General features: G+C 49.4%; 1 protein-coding gene across 5 annotated transcripts in view; it reads left to right on the top strand.

Moving 5' to 3' along the window:
- The window catches only part of DPP6 (dipeptidyl peptidase like 6), an 863,884-nt gene that overhangs the window by 417,916 nt on the left and 422,011 nt on the right, over positions 1-23,957 (top strand). Inside the window, exon 1 of one of the 5 annotated variants that reach the window (XM_073238158.1) lies at positions 14,394-14,807. The exons of the other annotated variants lie outside the window; for them this stretch is intronic. Coding sequence (XP_073094259.1) covers positions 14,751-14,807 — 57 coding nt within the window. The 5' untranslated portion in view covers positions 14,394-14,750. Of the gene's footprint in view, positions 1-14,393; positions 14,808-23,957 lie in introns of those variants that run through there. 5 annotated transcript variants of the gene reach the window in all.

Raw genomic sequence — 23,957 nt, 5'->3', positions numbered from 1 at the left:
TGGCCACCTCGCGTAGAGACCTCCTTCTACTGGTAAAAAGGGGGTGAAGCCACCCCCTCCAGCAGGCTGTAACGGGTCTTCACCCAACGCACCTGTTGATGGCATCCCAGCCACTGTGCAGGTCTAAGATCAGGTCCTCGGGGCCACACACCTCCCTCAATTCGTGGCTGTGACCCCTGTCCACTCATGAGGAGGGGGAGTGAGGGCAGCGGGGTGTCCACCACAGGGCATCCCTGTGGGGCGGGCAGCTGTGCTGGGGCTCAGGACTCTGCAGCTGACCGGGCAGCCTCAGACCAGGAGCCACTCTCCCTGTGCATCTCTCGGCTCCCACGTAGTCCTCAGCCCGGGGAGAGGATTCCTAACGCAGGCTTGAACGGCAATGGCGTCATCGGTGCAGGCGTATTATAAGCTGCCCTCTACAGGGAAGCCATGATTCATATAAAGCAATTTCATCTATATGATGAATCCCTCCAAATTTTTCTCCCTGCTAGTGGCCGAAAGGACAGCCTCCTTAACAATCAATGTTTCAAAATTATTTTTTGAGCACTTTTATATGTCAGCTGCTGTTTTAAGCCCTTGGACTGTGTTACTGAATAGAGCAAATTCAAATCCCTGCCCTTAAGGAGCTGGCATTCTGTTGGACACTTGAAGAAATCTAGTTCCACATGGATAGTGTCAAATGACAGGGAAAGTTCTAGGCAGAACATGAACATCATGGGCAAGAGAGTGACACAAATGTAAGCTTCAGGAAAGACTGATTTTAAAAATTAGCGTGGTGTGACCAGGTTGTGCCTCTCTGAGACTGACAAGCAATTGTCTTACCCTGTCTCCATCCTTATAAGTTCAATGAATAAAACATGCCAGGAGTATAGACCTGTCTGAAAAGGGATCGCAGAGCTGCAGAAAACGCATTTCAGGGCAGAAGATGATGCTAAATGGAAGCTGACAGAAAGGGAAGAGCGAACCGTGGGAGAAGGCAAAGCTGGTGGAGAGAGCTGGATTGCTGCAAGGATATTTTAGGTAAAAAATAAAAATCTGTACTCAACCAAGGCAGAAAAACATTTCATAGACTTAATAAATCGTCCACACTGTGGATGCCAACTCCTGGCTGCAGGATGGAGAGAGTCTTCGTGTAGGATGAGTAGCAGGTGCAGACCAAAGGCCGGCACCATGGTAACAGAGTCCTCCCATCCGAGTCGCGTCTCTAGCCCCAAGGCTTGCAGGGAGCCCACGACACCCACTTCAGAGTGAAAGCCGGAAGCTAGCACCCACTGAACTGGCTCAGGCCTTTCGTTTCTTTGACAACATGAGCATTTAGGGAACACCTGGTACATGCCGAGCACTAGGTAAGGAGGCACGAGGCTGGCAGTGAACACGGCAGGCAGGCCCTGCCCCCTGCGGCCCAGAGTGGGGCACAGAACCAGAGCCTGGGAGGTGGTGGCGACTTGCTTAGTGTCACGCCACCTGTGCCCGCAGCAGAGCCTGTGCTAGCGCCCTGGCAGTGCCGCCTATTTTGTCCGACTCCAGAGAGCATAATTGACATGGACTTTTCTGTACTGATTTCTGCCCAAAAGCCCCCCACCCAGAGTCTATGCAACAAGGGAATTGGGGTCCTGAGGGTGGGCGATGCACATAACACTTCATCCTGTTGGGCTACTGGAGCAAAAGTGCCGCCGACAGGGTGGCTTGTGAACAACTGACACATATTGCTCAGGGTTCTGGAGGCTGGAAGCCTGAGATGGAGGCGCAAGCAGATTCGGTATCTGGTGAGGGCTGCTTCCTGGTGCGCAGGCGCCCCCCTTCCCACTGTGTCCCTATGCAGTGGTCCCGTCACAGGCACTGATCCTGTGAGGCTCCACCCTCATGACCAAAGCCCTGCTAAGGTCCCACGCCCTAATGCCTCCACAGGGGAGTGAGGTTTTACTGTCAGTCTGTAGCAGCTATGGAATCCGGGTGTCCTGAATCCTGACCTAGCCTTGCCCCATGAGCCACACTAACCAGGTTAATCAAAATTAGGAACCAAGGAGCCCTTGGGTTGGAATACAGTAGCTGCAGGAAATACAGTGCTTGGTAGGGTGAGCAGATGGAGGGGATGTTGAAAAATAGATGAGGTGTGACCATTGCAGTTCATCTCCACCACTGCAAAGTCACTTGTTCGTAAGTTCCGCATGGGCACAGAGCAGGGCCAGGGAAACATGGAAACAAAAAGTGCAGATACGTGACCAGCGTTCGTAAGGTTGACGCCTTGTTCTGGGCCTTCCAGAGAACTCATTTGTGCTACTGGAGCCTGATGTATCCAAAGAAAAGGGATCAGATCTTAACCAGACAACATGTTCTTTCTGTTCGACTCTGACACACAGTTTTAATTTTAATTTCTCGTGTACCCGTCCCTGCCAGTTTACTGCAGGCACTTCACATGTCTTGCCTGGACTGCAGCAACCACTTCCCAAGCTGGTATCTCTGTCTCAGGCATCTTCCACACTCTGAAGAAACCTTTCTAGATGGCAATCTGCCTGTGCCATTTTATTGCCTAAACTGTTTGCATCATCTGCAGGGTAGAGTGGGCACCTCAATGAACCAGCTCCTCTGGGATCGAGCCTTCCCCACTCACAGCCCCTCACACACACCGCACTGCAGTGCATTCCTCAGACCCCGCCAGAGAAGTTTCGGGGGCTTCACTTGTACCTGTGTCCCACTTGCCAGCCTGTTCTCCGTGAGTCTGCCTGGCCCCCTACCATTCCAGTGGGACGTCTACAAAAGCCATCGAGAACCACAGGTCTGCTGTTCCTCCGCTGCGAGCACCTGCCTTAGTGTTCGTCTGAAAAGAGTCTCCTTCTTGGCCCACTTTCCCTCTAGACTGGGAGTCCTTCAAAGCCAGGGTTGAGCATTTTGCTTCCTCAGTGTCTAAATAAGCTCTCACATATAGTAGATGCTCAATAAATGTCTGGAAATTAAATGAGAGAGACCAAAAAAAAAAACGATGGCTGACCAGGGATCCCACCGTAATCTCTTGTTTTGCGAGGAGGCGAACTCCCAGCAAGTGGAAACGTCATGTTGGCTTTGTGAGCAAGAACTAGTTTGCAGTTCGTAGTCATTCCCTCCAAATCCTACGCATTAACGTGCCTCCACCATGACAGGGTCACTGAGACCGAGACTGACCACGGGCTCCATGAGCATCAGTTCGTGTTGGGACCTCTACTCGCTTATCACCACCACCAAACATGAAGTTGGAAGCCAACTGGTCTCGAGAAGAAGTCTTCTGAATTTGCCTGCGTTCCAAAGCACAGTCCAGACCTGCTTTAGTTTGGGCTTTCTGACTGCAAGACAAGAAACTTACCTGGCTTTCTTCTGCCTTCCGCCAGCTGATGTCCTGGCTCTGTCATCCCTCCTGCCTCTGCGTGGCACCGCCATCCCAGCCACTTCATTGTCATCACTTGGTTACAGTCGGGTGCTGCCTCCTGGCCCCCAGCTTCAAACTGACCACTGACGGCTAACAGACTCGATGTCTCTGAAGTTCCTCACCGTGTCACGCTGTCACATTAATCACCTGTGACACTGTATTCTTGTCTTACCCTAAGAGGGATACCCAGAGGGGCTTCTCACCGAGGATGAGCCTAGTGATGGACATTTCGGTATTCTCCAGTAGCGCATAAACTGGAAAAGGAGAACATAGTCCATCCTGCATACCCCAGTACCGAGGAGTGTATTGACCCCTTGTCAGAGGCACAGCAAAAATTGATAAGTATCAGGAGACCATCCATCACTTGGAGGATGAGGAGGGTTTCTGAAAGCTGCTCAGAGTAAAGGAAGAAGGTGGCGCTAAATCTAAGGATTATTTCCCGAATTTCTTCAAGTTACTCCTTCTGATGAGGTAGGTGTGTTAATTCGATCCACTGATAGATTCTCAATACTAAGTTAATGTAGAGACATGAGTTGTCTCATGCAAACAATGTCTGTGATGAATAGTTTTTTGAATGACACCAATCACAAACGATAAAAATATCATTGTGATTTGGAAGTCTTCATGAAGAAAATATTTCAAAATCAGATTCTTTCTGGTCCCCTGCAAGTTTTACTGTATCTGTTGTGTTCTTCCCTGCCTGTCATCCTACTCAGGATGGGCGTTGAGAAATCACTGGAACAGTCTCCAATCCCACATCCTTTCTGAGATGGGGCTGCAAGGAGGCTAATCTCTGGTGTACTATGTTCAGCACAAGGACCGTCTCTCTTTCTTGGCTGAAGTTCACCCGAGCGTCTTCCTAGGGGACGGAATTCATTAAACACCCTTTCATTCCAGTGTGCTTCCTCCTGTCCCCCGGAGACACTCGGGCTGGTTTGCGAGAGGGACATGTTCTGTGGATGGACGTGCTGAGAACAGCAGGTCCCCCGGGGCCCAGAGCCCACGCTGCTGGCGGGCGGGCTCCGGCGCTGGCTTCCCGGAGAAGCTGAGGGCTCGGAGCATTCCCAGGAAGGGACAGAGGCCCTTGGAATGAAAGGAAGTCATGGGCGCCTGGACAGGCACTCAGTCTCCCCTGGCTTCTTAACACCGATGGCCCAGGGAGTGGCAGAACGAGCGAGGTCTGCACCTCAGCTGTGGTTATTATCCTGGGATGGTAGCTGCCCTCACGGGGCACGGGGTTGTTCTGTGTCCCCACCGAGCAGCTGTCTTCTGTTTCCTGGGGGGCTGCTGGAGATTCTGGCCCATTCAGCACCTCATCTCTTACGTCACATAGGAGATTTTCTCTTTTCCATTTTATTATTTGACAGGCTAGGGCTCTAATTCCTAAGGACTTCCACTTGGTTCTAATTTTCAGCAAAAGAGACTCTCAAAAATGACATAATGAGGCTCATGCCTGTCTGATGGGCTGAGGAAATATGTCTTGCTGGTGTGTCTCACCTTTGATTTCTAAGATGTAAGGAGCTTCTTCAGTGGCTACGGCTGCTTTTTCATCCTGACCCCTTTGACAGGTGGTCATCTGCCCCATGGGATGCTGATTCCTGAGGGCTTTAGATCCAATGATTTGCAACTCAACAAGGAGACAGAGGGGGAGGTGCCCTGGCTGATGCTAAAATGGACGTGGAGTGGGCAGGAGCCCCAAGTTCAAGGGAAGCTGCTTCTCCCAACCCCGTCATCTTGGCACTGCAAGGGGGTTCTGGCACAACTGGAAAGCATCTGGCTGAGTCATGCCACCCTACAGCGCTTTCTCTGTGTCCTGCCCCACACTCCCAGGACAGCCTGCACACAGGGCTTCCGCCTCTCGGCGATCGGTAAGCTGCGCCACGCCACGCTCCTCTGTGCATGCTTCTGTCAGAATTTGTTTGTTGATAATGAGTTGCATCAAACGAACCATCTGGGTCTGACCTCTTAGTGCCTCATGCGGAGAGACTCTGACCTCTTGATTTCAGTCCAGGTGACATTCAAGTTTTCCAAGTTCTTTCCCGAACACATCCGTCGCTCTCCTGTTTTCTGTGTGCTGAGCACCACACACAGAGACGAGTAAGACATGCCCCGAGGAGATCTCACTCTGGGGATGGGTGAGAGTCCTTTACTGAGCCCAGCGCCGTGTCCCCTGGCTTGCTGAGTTTACCTAAATTGGTTCTGACAGATTCTAGAAACTGCCTATTACTGTGTCCACTTAACAGCCGAGACCTGGATCCACTCGGTAGCTTGAACACAGCCAGCAAACGAACAGAGCTGGGATCCGCAAACCAGAAACTGTTCTGACCTGAAAGGCCGTCCCTGGAGCTGATACACAGCATTGCATCTAGCCTGGGCCTGTCCTGCCCCAGAGAGGCTCTCAGTGAGGCCTCACGAGGGAGGCCAGGCAGGGATGTGGCCACGGTGAGGCAGAGAGGACTCCACACAAGCATGAGACATAAATGTGTGATGGGGGAGCAGCGAGGCAAGGGATCGAGTGTGTGGGGAGTGGGGGGTTGGAGGGACATTTGAAACAGGCTCTGGAGGATGAATAGGAGCTCATCAGCAGGGAGGGTCTGGTGGAGAGGTAGCGCCCATGCGTTGGTGGAAGACATGGTTCTCTGACTCTCCTGCTGTGCCCTTCTTGGATATTGCCCTCCGAGAGAAAATGCTGGGTCTCTCAGACTAATGCTGCTTGTGTGGGTGTCTCCAGTTTTGAGCAGCCCGTCAGAATGTCATTTACACTTTTGTTTACACTTATCCCCAAACTGAGTCAGATGTGTTTTGCACAGTTGGGTGATAGGGGTTTCATCGGCTGATCCTCTTCTGGGCATTTTCTGCATGGACCTGCTCATTCACTTACTTGGTGTTGAAGATGAAGCCTGAGAACCTAAAGGTTTGGGGACAACAACCAGGCCCAGGCCAGAAAGCAGGGAAGGGAATAGAGGTGCTGGGGAACAGAGGATGGGGAGGCCGTGCCAGGACTGTTACCCAGGGGCTACTTTGGGAGGGTCTCTTCTGAAACGCCACTGGAGACAACGTGATGGTGGAAAGCCGAGTCCCCACTGCACCGTGGGTTACCCAGACAACCCGAGCGCGTTTCCACAGCTGGCGCCAAACGAGAGCCGCACACACAGGCCCACGGATTTCAACCATGGGCATCAGAGACCGTGAACAAGGCATCTGTCGAGTTGCTGCTGCCAAGGTCATCCTGAGAACCGTGGAGGGGCAGGGACGGCTGGCTCACAGGCTGACCTGTCTGGGCGCCAGAGCGCCCATGCTCTGCAGCACGGGGGAGACTGCAAGGGCAAAGCAACTTGAACGGAATTAAGCTATTTTGGGATGAAACATGAAAATTAAAAAAACGCAGTTTTCAAAATGTCATGATTGCAAGGACTACATTTGGTACCTCTCACAGTTGAATCGAGGCTGCCATCTAAAAGCTGGGGGTGAATAAAAGAAACAACCATCTTAGAGAAAAACAAAGCCTACATGTTGAAAGAATTTAGAGAACAATATGATACATAGTAAGTAAATTATATGCATTTAAATATGAAAAAAGAAAAAGCCAGGGGTGAACATAAATGTGAGTTGGTTTAAAAGTCATTTTGCATAATAGCAGTTTTCTGATATTTGATTATCAACCTTGGGGTATCTACCTGGACTCACAAAATAGAATTTTCCAGCTGGAAGTTCCCTTAGGGAATATCTAGAGAGTGTGATGCTCCCACAGGCCAGAGCTGGACGTGGGCATGACTTCTGGTCCTGCCTACCTGTGCGACCAGGGGCCAAGGATTCTGACTCCACTTACTAAGCCCCAATGTCCTTTTCTTCAAATTAAGAATTGACAGTTACTCCCTAGGACCATCGTAAACATTAAATGAGATGGTACTCTGACGATGCAGGGCTCAGACATGGAATTTTACTTTCTCCACCTTCCTTACAGGGGCAACGGAGCAGTGCCCGATGGAATTTACATCTTATTATCATCAGTGATCCAAGCAAACCCCACCCTCCTTCCCTTATTCAGCTTATAATCTATTTTCCTTTCCCCACCCCCAACCATCAGCAAACATTATTATGTTGGATGGGTAGCTTTTTGTTTGTATGTATTTCTGTAAAACACAAGTTTTGTATGAATGCTTTATTCGTTAAAAGGTTTGGGTTTTGGTACATAAGCATATACGTGTTGTGTGTACATAACATTTATGTAAATATATACTTACATATGTACCCATGTATCCATGTGTAAATACATATTTGTAGTTCTCATTTTTTTGCCATAAGCACTGTGTTTACAATCCATCCATGCTGCTCTGTGTGCACATGATTGATTCTGATCACTGCTTAGCATGCACGGTGTCCTTCTAGTGCCTTCTACGCACCCCTCCTCAGGGACGGGCACCCAGGGTTGCCTCCAAGCAACCCTGGTCACCACCACATCTTTCTCCTTGCACTTTTCTCAGGCGGGACCGAAAGGCGTTCATTTATTTGTTACAAGTGTCCCCTGCTATCAGAGGGGGAGGCCATCAGAGCAGATTTCCTGACTTATGTACTCAATGCTTTACCGTAGCAGAGCCGTTGGCTTCCAGGCGGTGCACACAGGGCTCAGGGCCCCAGGAACAGTGTTCGCATTTCCTTAGCTTGTAGAGGTTTGTGATCAGCAAGGGAAGCACCTTTTAGGAAAAGATGACATCATTCAAATGTGACAAGTACCTGAATTCCTTTGCCTGCACCACACGACTCATTTATGCAAATATTTTTGAGCATTTACCTAAGTCCTGGAGGTATGGATTTGGTAAACTATTGGGATGCTTTCATTATTTCCCAGATCCCTAGGGGATTCCTGCTTCCAGGGCACTGAGCCCCACTGCATGGAACTCTTGTGGCATTTGGAAAGGGTCCTGTTCGGATGTCCACACTGAAGTGTGTGATGGGGGCTCATTAGTCAAGCCTCAACTACCTTACAAGGAATGAGATACACTCTGACAGGCAATGTGGGTGGTGGTGAACTGTTATAATTAGTACAAATATTTTCTTCCTGCGTGGTGTCTGCTAGGCTGATTATAAAACATGTTAGCATATTTTTCCTATTGTCTTTCCTTTCTGGGGTGGGGGATGGTCTACCTTGATACAGGAGGATTTTTTCAATTGAATTTGTGATTCTGAATGAATCAATATGTACCTTTAGTTGACATGTACCAGAGTCACTCTAGACCAGGGATTGGCAAACTTTTCTGCAGAGGGACCAGATCGTAAATATTTTATATTTTGTAGGCCACATGACCTTTGCCAGAGTGTCAACTCTGTCCTTGAAGTGCAAAAGAATCCATTAAACAATAGGTGAGCCAATGGGCACAGCTGTGTTCTAATAAAACTTTATTTAAAAAAAAAAACAGGAAGTAAATGGATTTGGCCCAGAGACCATACTTTGTGGACCCTGCTGGCTAGAAGTCAATGTGAATTTAGTAGGTCTAATAAGACAGGTCCGCTAATATTTATTTCTAATTTAATAAGCTGTAATTGCAGGGGGCCATGCAACACAATTGTTAGGAGTGATACAAGGAGAAGACGGAACAGGAATTCGCACCAGACGGAGTGCAGCTTGATTGCGCGCCGGAAAACCTAAAGCGGCAGTGACTTGCACTGGAGAGAAGTTTATTTCTCATCTCCGTACGTCCCATTTGGTGGTGAGCAGCTGAGGGATGCTGTGGCAACTCCCTCTCACACGGTCCTCAGGTGTCTGGGCCCCTTCTGTTTTCTGCCATGAATGAATGGTCTTGGTCTTGTGATTCAAGACTGTAGCCAACATTGCAGGTAGAAAGATGGGGAAGGGATGGAGGAGGATGTATGCGCACAGCCTATCGGTTCTGTTTCTTTAGAGAAACCTGGTCTTCCGGTCAGGGACCTCATCCACATTCTCCCTCCTGTCGGTGATTTTCAGTGTTTATGTGTGTGTGTGTGCGCACGCGTGCACATGTCTGTGTATAGATATATTTGTTTCCTCCCCAGCTTGCTTCTTTAGGTCCCGGACTGATTCCCCAGGGAATCTTACCTTGCTGCCCATATTTTTTATTTTTAGGGAATTGTTGGAGGTAGCTTTTCTTGCAGGTAGATAATGCTAAAAAATCCAGTTTTCATGAACCCTAAAGGCATTTTGATCTCTAGCTCCCAGCAACAAACCAGCCAGCATGCCTGTATCTTCTAGGTAGTTTTGTTGCCTGCACACAGTAGGTGCTTGATAATGACTTGCTCAGTGGGTGATGTTTGAAGCAAAGCTGCTTTAGCTGACGGGCTACTGAGGGCAAGGTGAGTGGAAATCAGGGGAGGCCTGCATCAGCTGCAGAGGGACTCAGGCCGGCACTGTCTACAGACAAACCTAATGAGCTGAGCCCGTACCAGCTACCCTGGCTGGACCCACCTGGAGGGGAGGTAAACCAGCATGCCCACATGAACAAGTTCTACCCAGCGCACCTGCAAAGGACTGAGTTGCCTCAGGTCCAGTTAGTGAGGCCAATTGCAGGTAGCTGAGGGATTCCTGACGGTACTGGGCCATGATGCTGGTGGGACCAGAGGTGAGCCATGCAGCAAGGTGAGTAGCTGGTGGCATCCTGGCTGGCAGGGGGCCTGCACGGGGCTGTGCCAGGTTCCTGCTGCCTGTGGCCCAGCAAGCGCACTGAGGAGCTGCTTTGACGGGGAATTAGCTCCTGCGCAGCTTTGGCCCAGCATGATCCTGACAGCCTTCTACTCTGAGTGAAGGTGCCCTGCCCCTGGGCACAGGGCGTCCTGGCACCTGGGGAAGGCCAACACACTCACAGCACACGTGCTCCTGGAAACGGGTCCCTCCAGGACCCATGGGGCAGGGACCTGTCCAGGGTAAGGCCTCAGTGAGACCCATTGGGCTGCCTGTTAGCAGAAGCTGGGGAGGTCAGGAGCCTCACGCCTGCTTGGAGAATGTAGGCAAGGAGCTCAGGGGTTGGAAGAGCCAGGGGAAGTGTGTGTCCCTCTGTGCCTGTGGTGTGTGGCCAGGGTTTTGACCGAGCAGAACTGGGTCTGAATGCAATTCTGCCATTTACTGCTGACGATGTGATTCTGGAACAGCCCCTCAATCACTTCAAGCCTCAATTTCCTCATGAGTAAAGAGGGCTAATAATAAGTGTTATGGGCCGTTCCTGTCCCGCAAATTCACATGTGCAAGTCCTGACCCCGAGAACCTCAGAATGTGACCTTGCTTGGAGCCAGGGCCTTGACAGAGGTGATTAAGGTCAAATGGCTCCCATCCAATCTGACTAGTGTCCTTACAAGAAGAGATCAGGACACAGATGTGCCCAGGCCCCAGGGGAGACGGGGCCACATGCCCAGGAGGAACCAATGCCTTGATCTGGAGCCGGGAGAAAATGAGTTTCTGTGTGTGTGAGTTGCCCGGGCTGTGGCACTTTGTTGTGCAGACGAACTAGTGTAGTACGTACCCAAGGGATTGCTACAAATTAATAAGGACAATATGTATAAAATGCTCATTGTGGTTCCTGGCACACAGGCTACACATTCTCAGTAGCTTACTCTCCAGGCAGCAAAGGCCTGGGCAGTATGGCCCCGCCCACCGAGGTTAAGGTCTGGTTTAGTTACTTACCTGCCAGGCATCCCCAGGTTTCATAGTTAAATTCCCTGAATATCAATTTCCCTTTGTAAAATGGGGTAACGGGCAGTGCGTGCCGCACAGAGTTGCTGCGGAATGGCACACACCCAGTGGCCACTGCTGTGTCAGCAGCCGGGTGGGGGGCTAGGGGTCAGCAGCTGTCTCTGGGGCTAGGTATGCATGGTGTTGATTACTCAGTAAGGCACAGGAGAGGAGTGTGGAGGGCACACGTTGGGCTCCACTCCTGTCCCTGCTGGGCCTTTTAGCTCTTCTCTGAGTCATATTCCCCAGTCTCTAGTTAACTGAAACTGTATTATATACATATGCTGCTTTCCAGAAATTTATAAATTCCTTTTTCTTTTCAGTCTGGACAACTTGGGGATACCACATCCTGTATTTACCAGTAAACCTTTTCTCTGCCCGATGAGGTTTAGATGGTAGTTCTGACAACACTCTGAGTTACCAGGGAACTCAGCTCTGGGGCCTCACGGACACACGGTGTCTGTAGTAAGACTCATGCCTTGAGCTTGCAGGATAAGCTTGAGTGTGGGGTTTGTCCTTCAGAGAGATTCTGGTTAATTTTAAAATACGAATAAAAGGCAGCCCTTTCTTTTTAAAAATACTTTATGGTGACAAGAGACTTAACACGAGATCTACCCTCATAACTGGTTTTCTGTGTGCAGAACGGCATTCAGGGGTTGATCTGCAGAGCTCTACGGCCTTTTCATTTTGCAGAACAGAAATTTTATGCATGTTGAACTGGAGCTCCCTGATTCAATGCCCCCCGGCCCCCGGCAACCACCCTTCCCTCTCTGCTTCCAGGAGTGTGACTACTTAGGTTCCTCCGGAGGGGGGTCAGGCAGCACTTGCCCTCCTGCGACAGGTTCGCTTCTCCCAGCAGAATGTCCTCCAGGTTCTGCGTGTTGCTCTGTTGGGCAAGAAACCCTACCCTTTCTCTAAAAGCAGTAAAGTCAAGCATAAAACTTGGCTGCCTGGGACCCGGTGCCAGAATATCCCAACAGGTTCTGAGTGTCACAAGCTGGCCTGGCCACCAACCAGTGATTCCCAATTGTCCCACCAGATGGCCCTTGACAGACTGATAAGCGAGGGGTGTGGGAGGCCTGGGGGCTGGCTGGTGCCCAGGAGATCAATGACCTGATGCCAGCAGGAGACTCCTTTGAAGAAACAGGTATAATCTTGCAAATGTGCGGGAGCTTTGTATTATATCCATATTCACTTTAGATGCAGAATGGTATTTAAGATCTTTACAGAGAAGTAAAACAGAAGTGCTCAGAGGATTGTACACCCTTCCCCCCACCCGCGCCCCAGTGCACAGCTGAGCGGCTGGGCGCCTCCCCTCCCTGAGACCCAGGGCACTGGACCCGTGATGAGGACTTAGGGTCAGGCCCTCCCCTTCCTCCTCCCCCTGCCCCTGTCCCTGTCTTTGGCTGTCAGGCCTGGGGGTAGTCCTGGCCTCCCTGGGTGAGCAGGGATCCTTTCTGAGGTATCAACAGAAGGGGGTTTAAGGTTTGACCCCCATCAGGGGTTGTGATTTAAGCGAAGCTCTGGAGGACAGACCGATTCTGGGGTGCTCAGGAGTGAGACTGACCTCCTGAAAGGGTACTTAGCAGCAGGGGCCCCTTCCCCTGTGTCCGAGCCTTCCTGGACGGCGAGGGTCACGCGGGAGGCTCCCGTCCTCCTGGGTCTTTGCTCCTGGGGCCCAGAGGACTGGTTTGCTTAGTGGCCTCGTGCTGTTGTGTTTCTGAGGACCAGGCATGGGTGAGGCGGGGCAGACACCCTCCGCCACTGAGCCTGCAGCTGTAGGGAGCCCCCCCGGAGGGCGGGCCTGGCCTGTCAGGCTCCCTCAGCCGAGGCCAGCAACCCAGATTCCACACACTCTGCGTTAGTGGGGCCGCAAAGAGCACTTAGGGATCCAGGACCGCCTGATACGATTATTTGTTCTCCTTTTTTGTGTTGGACAAACCAGGCAAGCTCCTGGCTACACATCCTGAGCTCTTGAAACCTGTGCTAAGGCAATGCTTAGACCGGAATTAAGTCCAGGTTGTGGTAGATGAGCAGGCGACTCTGCCACATTTGGATTCACCTGTCAACTCTAAGAACAATACAATGTGTTGAATTTTGCTACTATGTGTGTTTTGTAAAATGACTAGGGCTCCAGGGCACTGGGAAGCAGCAGAAAGAGGGGAATTCTACCTTTAAACACCTTACACTACATTTTTTAAAGAGTATCTACTTTGCCTTCTCTCTGCAAGAACTATACTGAGCTTCACAGCAGTGCAGGCCAAGTAGGACTTTCATGCTGAGGGTGTTTATTGGTGCTGTGGGGGTGGTGGGGGGGCTATGCACTCCCAGGTGGCCTGAAGCCCTTTGGGTGGAGGTAGAGGCCCAAGTCTAGGAGGAGCCAGAGAGTGTTAGCAGAGGGCACCATCCACACACAGGGTTTCCTGTAGGTCCCTGGGGCCCTGAGCTGGTCCCTGGTTCTGGAAGACATTCCTGCCTGCTGCCCAGCAGCTGATCAGCTTACTCACAATGGAATCTCTTCTCTACCAGCGCCTTGGCTGCCAGGGGTAGGGACAGCGAGGTGCAGGAGGTCACGGCCAGTGTCACATAGCTAGGCCAGCGGGCAGGGACAGGACGGCAGGTCTGTCCTGCTTTCTCCTTGAGCTCAGGACTCATCAGGGAGCTGTGGTTCCTCTAAGGTCACCCACCGGCTTTTCTCTTTTTCTCCTAACCAGCAGACACCCTTGAGGTACTGGCTGGTTTTCAAAGAGAAACAGGACATTTTTTGAGTTCAAAGACTAAACAAAATCCGTCTTCTGAATTTTAAGGAACATAAAGGCCAAGATTTCCACACCTAGCTTTCCTGCAAAACCCACCGGGTAAAGAGAAAAGATGCCCTTCTTAGGCACGCCCCATCTGTCCCCTCAAACGCACCGGGCATGGCAGGAGGAGGAACAAAGAGCATCTCCCCAGGGGTCCCTTGTGTCCCTGGGGAAAACCGGCCGGCGGGCGCTGTCGCGGGGCGCAGGCTAGGCCCCGGGGCAGGGAGGCGACAAGGACTCGGGGCTGTGGTCTCGAGCCCCCGCCAGGGACCCCGCCTGGAGCCGTAGGCACCTCCCCCGCCTTCAGCTTCCTCTCCAGGGGCCCCCTTCCCCCAGCAGCACCCTCACCCCCACATCCCTACACCTCTATCCCCCATCCCCCTCGTTCTCCGGCCGCTCCCCCGGCCCGGCCTGGCCCCGCCCAGGCCCCGCCTCGGCCCCGCCCCCGCGCCCCCTCCCCAGCCGCCGATCGAGCCTGGGCATGCGCCGTGCGCCGCGGGAGGCGAGCGGGAGCGGCGCGCGCCACTCGGGTCCCCTTCCTGCACCGCGCCGCCACTTGCCGGTTGCTAAGCAGTTGCCATTGTTTCTGGGGGCATTGCAGGGGCTGCTGCTAATTGGAGAAGCCCGCGAGCCGCAGCATCGCCCCCTGGGCGCCGCCTTGCGCGCCGAGCGTTCAAAGAGGTGTTAGGCTGGGTGCGCTGGGGTGCCCACTGTCAGCGCAGCTCCCCAGAATAGCGTGTGATTTCGGAAGTATGGACTGAGTCCACCCCTGCCCGCCGACCGGACTCTGCTGGCCCCCGCCTCGCCGTCACACCGCACCTGCGCCCGCGCCGCGTGCGCCCGGACGGAGACCATGACCACCGCCAAGGAGCCGAGCGCCGCGGGGAAGTCGGCGCAGCAGCAGGAGCAGGTGAGGCGGGAGGGGCGGGACGCGTGCTCCCCGGCGACCGGGCCGGGGTCGACTGTCCCCACCTGGGCTGCACAGCTGCAGACAGAATGCCGGCTTCTGGCTGGAAGGTCCCCTGGTCTGTCAAAATGCGCTGGTACAGGGCGCCTCGGCGAGGTAAACTTGGTGTGCAGGGACCTTGGGACAAAGGCCTCTCTCATCAGAGCCGCCTGATTTAGCGCGTCAGTGGTGAAGGTCTCCAGCTACTTTGGATTTTTCTGGGTGGGAATGGAGCAGTTGGGTAGGCTCCGTCAAATTATTGCTTATTTCGAGCCCCCAAAGGATGTCATTTTGGCTGTAACATAAGCCAAAAGGAGGCATATGAGCGATGTTTAAGGGACTTTGCTTTTGATTTCCGTGTTCCTCCTTTTTCTTGAAATATCTCAAAAGATTGAACAGACGACTGCTGCTCATCCTGGCATTTAGAGAGCGCAGACTCTCCCTGCCAGAAAATCCTACAGACGCTCAGTTGGGACCGAGTGGGGGCCCCAGCTGAGAAGCAGCAGATCTTAAAAGACAGGCCAAGGATGGCCAGCCCACCCTGGTGTTCCCCGCATGGCAGAGGGCACTCATGCCCTGCCCTGGGAGAGAGAGACCAGCCGTCTGCAGAGGCTTCCAGCTGGGGAGTAAAGGGGAGCCAGCGAGCTGTGCTTTACCACTCGAGAGGATACTGAATTCCCTTCTCAGAAGAGCTTGAGGGTTCTTATCTTTTAATCACTGCTTAGTTCTCCTTAGGCAGGTCATTAAAATAGATCCTGGGAGACCCCAGAAGATTCTAAAGCAAGTTGCTCAAGCTTGTGGTCAGTCAGCAGCAGAAGCTGATCTCCCCTGGGCATTTTGGTGGTGGTAGGGCTGACTTGCTCGATTGGAACCAAGACAGGGGACACCTCTAAAGTTCAGGAGAGCAGTCCTCTTTGAGGACACTGTGTGACAAGCCCCTTATCATAGGAAGACCACTTTGGGTCTTTATTTCCGGTGAGCAGCATTTTTTGGGTCCTTTCCTCAAAGCCCAACTTTTGATCAAAAAAGAAAAAATAGAACATGTTAGTGGTATCAACATCATCTAAAGAACTTAAATAGAACTTTATTTCTTCTTGGAAATCTAAGAATTCTCACACAGAGGGATTGCTTGAGGGTTGATGCTCAGTGGAGCATGTGTACATGTTCACAATACCAGAGTAGGGCCCTCCTCTTAAAAAGTTCTACAGAGTATGTTTTCCAATGAAGAACTATGTCGGCCCTGCAGTAGCGCCCTGTAACTAATGGGGCTTCCTCCTGTAACTGGTGTCCACCTCACTAGCTATACCACAAACGTGCCCTGGGCCTACTGGCTCCAGTGAGGAGTCAGGTATCATTTCTGACTGGGGACAGAGGTGCTAATTATAGGGAGGAGACATTACCCTTTCTAGGTCTAAACCCAGGGGTGGGTGCTCCAAAGCCCACTCTATGTGATGTAAAAGACCACCTGTGGGCCCATGCAGTTTGGACCCCTTTTGCCTAGTTGCTCACATCAGGAGGATGGAAATAGTTATTTAGGGTGTGGGTTTTGGAGAATGTCTAAGGTCTCGTTTGACTGTCAACCTCTTGGTCACTGGAAATCTCCCATGCTTGCACCTGGCCTAACACTGAAGGCCAGAGAAAGCTCCGGGACACTGTGGACTCCGGGAGTGCTTAGGGAGGCCCCTTTCCCCATTCTCAAGAGTGCAGCATCTTCTTGATCCTGAGAAATGCATGCAGCTCACCTGTGAAGTGGAGCAGATGGAGGGTCAATGGCAGGAGTAGGGTAGGGGAAGCAAAACTGGATAGAGCACAGAGATCTCACATCTGAAATAAATCGACCTTTAAGGGACGTTGGTGAAAATCTTAAACTGCTCAGAACACAAGACTTTCTTCTTCCTCTGTTATTTATCAATTAAAAAAAGACATTTAAACGATCTGTTCTAAATGCTTAGACTGCAGAGTTCTTAATGAGTTCTTAATTCTTTATTTCACTTTTTTCCTTGCTAATAGAGCTTTGGGGATAGCCCCATACTCAACTGGTAGGATTCCTAGGGAGACCAGGACAGAAGAATAGGTTATCTATTTATTTATTTTTTAAGGAGAGAAACATAGATAGTGCTAGCTTGTGATTTGGTTTGGTTTTTAAGTTGGGGATCATTATATTGTACTAACTTTGTGGCTGCCTCTAAATCAGCAAATCTTATTTCTTAATTGAAACTCCATGCCAGCACCGTACATCCCAGATTGTAAGGCGTTGATCTGAGGTTTTGGATTTCATGTAACCTGATACTTATGTCCAACACTGAAGTTTTTTCTGGTGATGGCAGTGGACTACCCCTTGGTTCTTAGCATGCTGCCAGAGGCGTGGTATAGTTTCTTACCTGTCTCGGTGATTGGAAGCCAGGCATGTGGGTGGCGGCTGGAAATAACTTTCGTTGCTGAGGATTACTGCAAACTAATGAAAAAAAAATCTAGGAAAAGGTATAAAACTAAATGATTTTCCCTATTGATTAGAGATTGCTGAATTTTTCCAATTTGTTTGCAAATATATGAAAAACAGATAAACATGTGTTTTAAAAAAAAGGGTATTACATGAACACAGCAGAATAAAATGGAGAATATTCTTCTAGAAGACCATTTCTCTTTCACTTTGGAGATGTTAAAACTAATTTTTAAATGAAGTGTTGACAGCCCAGAGATGTTTGGAAGCAGTCTGTCATTTAAGCTGAATGGATTGGCCTTGTGCTTTGGCTCTGAAACCAGTTAGGTGGTGCAGAGGTTCCTGGGGAAACCCAGCCCCCACAGGCCAGCACCCTGCCTCAGCACGTGCCCACAGTTAAGCCTCATAGGTGAAGTAGAAAAAGCTGAGGCTAATTTGGTTTACATTTACTATTTTCTCACAAAGAAATCCTTAGAGAAGCAAATTAAGGGATTTTTTTTTCCCTTAAGTAAAAGCACAAATTTGTTTTCAAATATGCTGTCATATGCTGTCTATTTCAAATGACTTAAAATTGAAAAGCAGCGATCACAGTGGTGCTAAGGGGTGAGAGAAGACAGGAAGGTTAATTCTCCATGCTTCCGGTGAGCCATGGCACATTTATGCTCAAATACTGGGCAGTGATACATTTTTAGGGGAGGATTCTGTGTCTGCGCTGTGGGACACACATGTGCAGGCCTCACATATCACAATCACAGAGTTGGAAAAGACCTCACCACTGCACCTTGCAACCTGGTCCGCTTCCTTGGCTTCAGGAATCACATGAACAAATAAGAATATGGCTTTCCTTCAAAATAGTTCCCCAAAGCCTCTTTTCATATGGAGATCTTGTATGTTCTGTTAGCTGGCTTGGGTCTTCTTCTGGATGTAATGTGCAGTCATCTCTCTGACTTCTTCGGATGCGAAAACCGCCGGGGCTGACAGTGCTTCGTGTATATGACAGTTTTTGTCGCTTCTTAGTTTTCTCTGAACTGCACAAATCCTAATACTATATAGCACTGATCTATTTTCCTATTGTGAGCTCCAGGACCTAGTGTTGACTGGTAGGTTAAATTATTTATCTAAACCTTTGTACTAATCCAGTAGAGAAGAGTTTTCTGATGTGGATGGGATTTTATAAACAATGAATTCTCCAAAGGGGACGTTAAAAGCATGGGGTCCGGAGTTTGGGGAGAGAACAGGCCTTCCCCAGGGCACGCAGGTGATGGTCCTGGAGCAGGCCCTCTGACATTTCCAGGACTCTTTGCTTTAGATCTTGTTGCTTTCAGTAGTAAAATTAGATACTGAAAGATTAGATGTCTTTGACCATCATGAGAGTTAAATTTGTTATGTAACTGCTAAAGGAAAAGGCAGCATGAGGCATCGGCAGTGAAGGTACATGTGCGGTTAATAAAGAAGAAGGAGGAGAAAACCCAGAATGAGATGCAGCACAAAAAAGTGCAAACATGACTGATTTATGTCTCTCCCAATAGGAGATGTGGTCCTTTGATGATTCAAAAAGGGGATGCAGTAATTTTACCAGCGTAAATTAAATTCTGTTCTGCTCGTGGTCCAAGTTACCAAAGCCCCTGTGGGTAAAAAGGACATTGAAGAGTAAGGAGGGCAGGTGTTGAAGGGTGTGCAGAGATCTACCTAGGCCTTGCGGACTCCAGAGCAGGGGCTGCGGCGGGCGTGCTGTGTGAACGCTTTGAGAGGAGACCTCAGGCGTGTCCTGGAGGGGCCACATTCAGGGCCGGATCGCCAGGCCTGAGTCTGGGGGTGGGTCCTGGGGGTGGGGGCGGGGCAGGGGGTAGCACCCGGGACGTCTGCGGCCAGAAGGAGGGTGGCCCGTGCATGCCCTTCCTAGAGGGGGTTCATCTGGTCTCGCCACCGTGGCGCGAGCAGCCAGCCTGAAGCCATGGCGCACTGTGCTCTGGTGCCTGCAGGGAGTTCCCCATCCTCTGGGATGCAAGTCACTTGATACACGAAAATGAGTCAATAAGCAAGTGTCACTGAATAGACTAAACGAACACCTTAACAATTCCAGCTGGGCCGGTTGCACAGCCCAGACTCAAATGGAAAGCAGCTGCCTTTTCTTTCTGAAAAATGCCTTATCTGGGCATTGAAACACATTTTACAGGAAATGGCGACATTCTATTGAACTTCCTCCTGCCCCTCGTTTTGAATACTGGAGTTACAATGGCACGTGTAGCCGACACCTTCAAGCGCTCCATGGAAAAAACCTGGGGGACTTTGAGGGTCGGAGGCTGCTTTCTGTTAACCTTCCCCAAAATGTCTTAAATTCCTGCCTGTGGGAACTGTGAGGATGCTAATGGCTTATGGTAATGAACAGTCACCATGTTTCTGCCTCATTGGGAATCGTGGCATTATTATCTCTTCTGGAAATGAGCCGTGCCCGTGTTTGGCATTAATAGATTTGGCTTTGCAGTAGACATCTTTCACCTGCTCTCCGTGAGAAAGAGGGCACAGTGAGTCTGCTGACCTAGAGGTCAAAAAACTGAGGAAAAGATTATAATTGGGGAAGAAGTGTTTCTCTATGAGCTTTTGGAGATCAGTGGTTGTTTGAAGTCTTTGCTTTAAAAAGATCAGACAAGTGGTGGTCGTGTATTCTTGTTTCAGACATGCCTTTAAGTTTTTGGTATCTTTACCTTGTGGCCTTAAAAACCTGGGAGTAGATAACCAAGTCAACTTGGGTGGAGTTTAAGCCTGACTCCCATTGTGGTGATTCTGCATGAGGCTGAGGCCCTGAAGCCCTTCCTGACTTGGGTGGTCTGTGCTCCTTGAAGTGCCAAAGTGGGTGAAGGTGGGGGGAGACCATTCAAGGGACATGGCCCAGGCCACAAGATTCGCCTTCCTCCCTCCACCTCCCTCTGGGGTCTTGACAGCCGCATCCCATGCGGGCTTTAATCACCACCAGCGCCTGGAACATACCATTATTTGCTCATAGTCACCTCTTCTATCAGACACTCCACCTGGCCTTGCTAAATGACCAAGACACGTCTGATCACTAAAATAATGTCTCAGGTCAGTGTAACGTATGATTATCTTTGAGAGCATTCATAATTTTAAATTTGTAATAAATTTAATAATAACTGTGGGTGACGAAATTATTAATGGTTGGAATTTCACATTCAAAGTTATGGCAGAGCTGATGGAAGAAAAAAATATGGTGTTTAATTCTAATCAATAATGAAGAATTAAGCAGAGGTCACAGTGAAGACAGTCTTGCCGTCCCTGAAATCACCGACAGGTCGCGCACCCACTGTACTGTTAATTCCACATTTACGTCAGAGCCGGTCATGTATCAGGCGAGTGCCGAATAACAGGTCTGTGGATGCTTTTGGCTTCCAATTCGAGGAAGAGTTTATAGTAATGGAGCTGAAATTTGCAGCAATCCCTTGTTAGGAATCCTTGCCATGAGCGCACTGAGTCAGTGCCATGGGCCCGCTTCTACAGGGTGCCTGTCTATTTTTAGCAGTGGTGGCTAGGATGCCATATAGGATCTGATTGCAGTCCTACACCAGCGGCTTTACAGAACGCATTTGTGATTTAATGAAGTCTTGATAATAGAATGCTCCATAATAATTGTTATGTTATTCCCCTGCTAATATCGATCAATTTTTAAAGAGGCTTAACTTCCCTTGCCAGGACTCAAGGAAGACTGCCTTCCCCCACCTGAAGCTGCCCGAGGCTCTGAGCATCATCTCAGCTGCTAAACTGTTAATGGGGAACGAGGCTTCTGAGGAGTGTCTGAACGCACCCTTGTGTGTGGAGGTGGGGGACAGACGCAGAGGGACCAGCGCAATCTGCCAATTAAGAGGGGACAGCCATGGTGGTTGGGACGGGCACTCTCTCCAAACTTGTTGAAAGGTCAGGGTCTGTCATCTGGTGTGCTCATATGGTTCCTCTGGAAGATGCTGGGGACTCGTGCCTTTGGAAGGATGGATCCAGCCATTTGAATAGCTTACCCATGGCAAGATGAACATTGCAACGAAAGTTCGAAACCCATCCCCTTTTTTATAAATTAATATGCAACACAGATGCCCTCAAATGGTGGTGATGTGTATCTTAAAATTAATGAAATAATTTTACTTCTCTACTTTGAAGAAATGGCTTTTCTTATTAGAATTGGAGGTGGTTATAGCTTTCACTCAGGGAATTCTAAAATTATGCCTCTCACTATGTATCTTAAGTTGGGTCCCTTAATACAGGAGGGAAGTAAACGTATTTTTAAATGTTAATAGCTTGCCAAATAGTTCGTGCACTTATTAGCTGTTGCATCAGAGGAAAGGTTTTATTTTGATAAACAGGCACAGGAAGAGGAGGGGCGAGTCGCAGAAAAGGGGCGTCAGGCAGGACGACGCGAGTTTGGAGGACAGACTGAAGGGGAGGCTGAGCTCTGTCCCGTGGGGGCGCGGAGACGATTTGGGAAAATAGGAAACGCTCAGGAGGGCTTCAAAGCCATGGTGGCCTGGAAATCAGCAAAGGGTCAGCAAAATTCTGGAAGAAAGGGGAGAAATCTGACTTAACATGACATGTTTCTGCTTAAAAGAAGATATGGAGGAATATAAGAAACTGGAGGAATGACATAGACATAAAAATTATTTTGTGAGTGTGATTATTTAATCTAGGCATGTTTTGATGTTCTGAAAAGGGTACTGGAAGCTTCTAGTTTTCAAAAAGCTAGAAGATTTGTGATGTCCCAAATACAATCCAAGGTTACTTAGAAGGAACAAGATATTTTAAGGCATTATGGTGTACACACACACACACACACACACGTAAATGTAGCATTTCTTGAAATAGCCTGAGAAATTTTTAAGAAAACTCAAGACAACCAGAATTTCTGCCTCTGATTTTGAAAAAAAACCATTCTCCCAACACCACGTCATATGGTGCACAGTTAAAGAATGAGATTAACCAACGTAGGAACTTGGGCAGATAGAAATTGTTTTATCATTGAAAGTCATAAAGCCTTAATGCCTCCACACTCCCTTAATACATTTTACCCATTTTACCTGCTCATGACCAGGGCCAGGCGGGTAGCCTACCTCTGCTTGCCAGTTAGCCTCCTCGCCGGGAGCTGGGAGAACACGTGTGTTTGGTGTGGATGCCCCTGACCGCAGCTCTTCCCCCTGGCTGGGGGGCCTTGGGCAAGTCTGACCCAATTCCACATCTGGGGATAAACCCATCACACAGCTGCTGCGAAGAAAATATTTATTAAGCACAGGATACTGTTCATAGTGTGGAGATTTCAAACTCCTGCTTAATGAATGCTTACTAGGTGCGCTGGCATGCCGTGATATTTGAATGGAATCTTCTTACTTTCAGCATTTGGTAAGGGCTTGCGTATCCATTCTAAGGTGTGTTGTTCAATAAAATCATAGAATGTTCACCTTTTAAGGCATTTTGTAGATCATTTTGCTCAGTGACCTTTGGATTTATGTTTTAGTAACAAAAGCCTTTTCCCCAAACGCAATAAGCCAAGTCTGACATGTGGAAGGTTTCCTAGTGGCCCCAGAACCTGTCAGCCGAGCTCTGGAGGGGTTTGGAGCAGAGCTTACAAACTGGATATCTAATTCAGCACTCTGATTTTACATGGGAGGAAATAAGGCTTAGAAGGGTTGAATAAATTACCTAAATCACACTTTCAAATTGCAGATTCAGGACACAAACCCTGTTTTTTTTTCTGCTCAAAAGTAAACAATCCCGGGTGAGACGTGGTAAAAATAATACACTAAGAAGATTAACACAAAAGCTGATATTAACTGGAAACTGCAAAGGAAAGCAATTAAGTGTTATAGATGCATTCAAAAAAAAACCCTGTCTGGAGATCCCATTTAAGTTATTAGTTATTTAATGAAGGATTTTGAATATAAGGAAACAAAAAATGAGGATGTTTCATGTTTTTCTCCCTGATTTTTAAAATTAAGCAGCAATTAATAAATTCTGCATGCTTTGGAGGTGTGCAATAGGTAATTTTCAATCTCATCTTACACATGAATAACTTCAAAGGTAGTAGTTATGTAAGTGGGAAAATGATACTGAAGGAGAGAAGTTGGAGCATCACCTGTGTAAATGGGTTTTGGTCCAGCAGTTCAGATGTTGAAACACCTGGAAATTGGTTCTCAAGCTTCAACCGAGCCAGTGGTAAGTCAGTCATTACCCTGGGGTTGCAGGTCCCTTTTGAGGATCTGATGGAAGCCGAGGGACCTGCTCACCAAGAAAAGTCCCACAGCTCCTGATTTTGAGAGGCTCACAGACAGTGTTTAATCTGTAAACTCCAGGTTAAGCGTTTCTGTTCCCTTAATGTGGGCTTTCAGCAGGGGAGTGCAGCGTAGGAGCTTATCAGCTTGAGATTCAGGTAGGTCTGAGTTCAAATCCCGACTCTGGTATTTACCAGGTAGGCGCTTGGACTGTTTGTGTAACCTCAGTTCCACACTGACTAATAATAGCTCTGAATGTTGTCAGTGTGGTAATTTTGTATCAGACTAGGTAAAGAATTAGAGACATGGTGACAGGATATGAGTTGGGTCAAAGTTTTTTCTGACTGCATTGCCCTCCTCCTCCGACAGCCCGTCGGCTGCAGAGAGAGGTTGCCGTGACTGGATGCCCAG

The sequence above is a fragment of the Manis javanica genome, chromosome 6 (genome assembly GCF_040802235.1).
Source record: "Manis javanica isolate MJ-LG chromosome 6, MJ_LKY, whole genome shotgun sequence".
Classification (NCBI taxonomy): Eukaryota; Metazoa; Chordata; class Mammalia; order Pholidota; family Manidae; genus Manis; species Manis javanica.
Note: the sequence above shows the minus strand (reverse complement) of the source record. Positions and strands in the feature narration are given on the sequence as shown.